This window comes from Heterocephalus glaber, unplaced genomic scaffold (assembly GCF_053883595.1).
Source record: "Heterocephalus glaber isolate CG9 unplaced genomic scaffold, H.glaber_assembly_v1.0 deba00001600, whole genome shotgun sequence".
NCBI classification, from domain to species: domain Eukaryota; kingdom Metazoa; phylum Chordata; class Mammalia; order Rodentia; family Bathyergidae; genus Heterocephalus; species Heterocephalus glaber.
Window position 1 is genome coordinate 40,407,396 of NW_028258372.1, and position 3,720 is coordinate 40,411,115.

At 47.0% G+C, this 3,720-nt stretch overlaps 1 protein-coding gene across 1 annotated transcript in view; it reads right to left on the bottom strand.

Moving 5' to 3' along the window:
• Ppp1r15b (protein phosphatase 1 regulatory subunit 15B) overlaps positions 1 to 3,709 on the bottom strand; it is a 7,786-nt gene extending 4,077 nt beyond the window's left edge. The window contains 1 exon segment of the mRNA XM_004862152.4: positions 1,790 to 3,709. Within this exon segment, the coding sequence (XP_004862209.1) occupies positions 1,790 to 3,709 (1,920 nt within the window).
• Positions 3,710 to 3,720: the final 11 nt, after the last annotated feature.

The window sequence follows — 3,720 nt, forward strand, 5'->3', positions numbered from 1 at the left end:
AATCACACAACACCTAAGTGATATAATCAGGATTCAAACACTGAGTCTGTCTGGCTCTACAATCTGTACTGTTTTGCCAGGATATGAAGTATTTTAAACTCCTAGATCTGAAGGCCTCACTCTAAGAATTAGGCACTACCCATTTTCCCACAAACCTAAAGAATGGCAGGTAATTAAAGCCTGTCAAATAATTTAGGCATACATCATCATCTTTTCTAAATTTTGCTTTAGTTCAATCAATAGTCTCACATCCACTTCACTCATTTCATTGTAGTCAATGAGCTAAAATGACACATGACACAGGCCTGAGCCATTCCAACACAAGGCAATGAATCAGGAGTTTTATCTACTCATCTCATTTAAATCTCATTTGCATTAATTGCAAATTAAATTGCAGTAACTTGGGGCTGAGGATGCAGCTCAGTGGTAGAATCAGTGCCACACACACACACACACACACACACACACACCCCCACGATAAATCATACAATACTATTCTCATCAGATAAGTGACTGTATAAAGGCCAGGAGTCAAGCAACTTCTTAGGTCTAGCGGCCTCCCCAGTCTCTGCTCTAACCACGCAGCAGTACAAAGCACAGGTCTCCAGATGCCAAGTGCTCATCCACTGGCCCCTTTGGTTCTCACCTACGCACTCAAGTAGGTCATTTTGTCAGGGGCCCCCAAAAAGGACAAAGTTATTTCATCTTATCATCTATGAAGTGTGAACTAAAATTTAATTTTAACATGACAGATTAAGACGTATGTCTTATTACCACCACTGAAAAAAGATTTTCTACCCCAGGAGTACTTCCAAAGTATCAAACTGGTCATTTGAAGCCAAAAGATTTATGGTACAGTGAACTTTAATCTCCCTCAGGCTGCAGAATCTGAGATCAGTAATAACTCACCCACTGCTTTGCCTTTCCAAACGAAGGTACAGAAAACTAAAGAAACTTCCTGAACAAAACTTAGACCCTCTTGTGTTTGGGGGGTTTTCCAATTAATAACGTCAGCTGTGTGAAGACTAATTTAAAAGACTTCCACAGTAAGGTGAAGCTGACAATATGAGAGAGTAAAACACTCCACGAGGATTTAAGATTAGTTTGGGAAGAGGAAGCAACTACTCAGGATAAACCAAATAAGTGACCACCATTCTTTACTTCCATTATTAACCTGTAACTGTCCACTGTAACTAGTATTTCATTCTTTAAAAAAAGGAAACACAATTTTCTGTACTGTTTTTAACTATCAAACAAACCAAGTAAGGTCAAAAAGTTTGATACGTCGCAAACAACCATATAAACAGTAAACAACTTGTATTTGCTATTAAAAGCTCTTTGGGTTAGAGGACACGAATAAAGACAACGTTATCAAGCAAATAAAAGATCGAGTATTTGCAAACAAATAAATAACCATTTAAAACTTTTCGGCTATAGCAGACCCTTCTTAAGCCCTAGAAAAATTAAGTCACAAATACACAAGGTTTAATATTTTTGTTTTCTGAAAAAAAAGAGTAGAGATGTTGAAACAGCTCAGAGCCACCAACCCAAGTGCAAATGGCACTTTCCTGCTAAGATCTGGCCTTTTATACTGGCATCTTCCTTTTGAACAGGAACAGTTCCCTACACTGAAGGGAGGAAGAGGAAAGATCATTTGAATAGTTCTCAATCCACACACCCTAGAAGCCTTCCTCAAAAATATGACAACCAGGTCTCCAACAGAGTCGTGCTGCTATATCTAACCCTACCAACACAGAACAAATTAGCAGACACGTTGAAAGAAACCAACCTTTTTTCCTTTGATAGGCGTGTGCTTTTCCACAGAGACAATCTCCTGCTGTAACAAGTCTGTACTTTCACCTCCTTGGTGCCCTAACAGTGGCACTTTATAAGAAAGGAAGCTGTGACACTCAGAAATGGCCACCAAGGACTCAGCTGGTTTTTTTGAGTCAAGACTGTCTTTCAAATCTTTTCCTGATGTTTGAAAGGGAGCCGTAAAATTTAAAAGGTTGTACGGATCATCAGAATTAGAGAAAGAGTTCCACAGCTTGAGATTCTCTGCCTCATCAGCACTGGATTCCCAGTTACCTTCCTCCTCAGAATCCCAGTCAGGGGTCTGAGGAAAGATTCCAGCCTGGGGAGAATTCTCTAGATCAGACTTGTCAGACAAATCCTTGCCTGCATCAGAAGGTTCTCCAGGAACAATTCTGGGAGCAGTCTGAATTGCTGCTGTGAAGTTTTGGGGATTATAAGGATCTACACTGTGGAAAGAATTCCAAAGGTGAAGTCCTTCCTCGTCTCGTTCAGGGTCTGATTCTGACAGTGAGCCCTCACTATCAAAACCGTCATCCTCAGCTTCCTCGTCCCAACCTTCACCTTCAGAATCAGAACTTGACTCCAGCTCACTGGATGCACCTCCCAAAATGAAATCTATTAATTTGTTAGCACAAGCCGGTCTGGCAGCAAGGGGAAGGTCATCTTCTATGTCAGAGGAGTCGACCACACTGGCTCCGTCCTCCCCAGGTTCTTCCTCCACAGGTACCTCAACAGATGGCAAGCTTCCCGAAGGGCCTTGTCTTTCCAGGGCAAGCGGGACCTCCTCCGTCAATATTTTTTCCTCCCCGGGCTCCTGGTTGTTTCCAGAGGCTGCTCCAGCCAGGGGAACAGATTGTGTTGGAGTACCTGGGCGGTGTTTCACATCCACCCGGAGAAGACAGTGCTCCTCCTCCAGGCTGTGGTAGCCATTGTCTTGGTCCGGCGTGGGTAATTCTTGCCCCTTGCCAGTCTGCTGAAGGAATTCCAGCCGTTTCATACGAACATGGTGGATTTCGGGGAGGCCTTCCCTGGAAAGAGGTGGATATCCCTGCCACGAGGGCGCAGAGATTTCTGCAGACAGAGGCTCTGGATGACAGCAGTCCTTAGAAAGGCAGCTGCTCTCTGGGGTTAGGGTCTGGAAACCAACTAGCTCGCTCCCTTCAGTGCCATCCTGACAGCTGAGCTCTAGCCCCCCAAGGCAATCCAGGTGGGAGGGGTGCAGCAAATAGGAGACTACACTGAAACTGCCTAAGCGCTGAACGTTTAGGGGGCCAGAGGGAGAAGAGCCAACTTCTCCGTCACTGAACAGACGGGCTTGAAGGCCACTGGGCGACAGCTCCACGCTCCACAGCTGCTCCTCTAGGAAAAAAGCATGGGCTGAGGGGTCCAAAGCCCTTCTCTTGGCTTTGAGCCCCAACCCTAGGTCAGAGGACGCACACTGCCAGGGGATCCCCTCCTCTAGCCAATCAAAGGGGCTGGTGACTGAGCCGTCTGAAAGGTCCAGTCGCAACAAACTCTCGGACTTTTTCTGCACAGTGGGGGCGGCTACTTCCTCTCGGCCCCTCAAGGCTCTCAGGATGCTGTAGCCGCCAACGAAATCGAGCCAACTGGTCGGAATCAAGCCACCGAAAAGCTGGCCCCACATCAGCAGCTTCTGGAGCAAGCTGGGGAGCGGGGCGAGGAGCTGGGAAAGCAACTTGGTCCAGGAGTTGGTCCGAGCCCCAGGCTGGGCAGAAGCAAGCCGTGTGGGGCCCCCACTGTTCTCCGGGACAGGAGGCGTCGGGAACTGGGAGGCACCCGCTCGCGATCGCCCAGGGAAGAAAAAAGGCGGCCGGAACCAGGGGCCCGCCCGAGGGGCGGCGCCTTGCCGAGAGCCCTGCGTCCACGGCTCCATCTCCGGCTTCT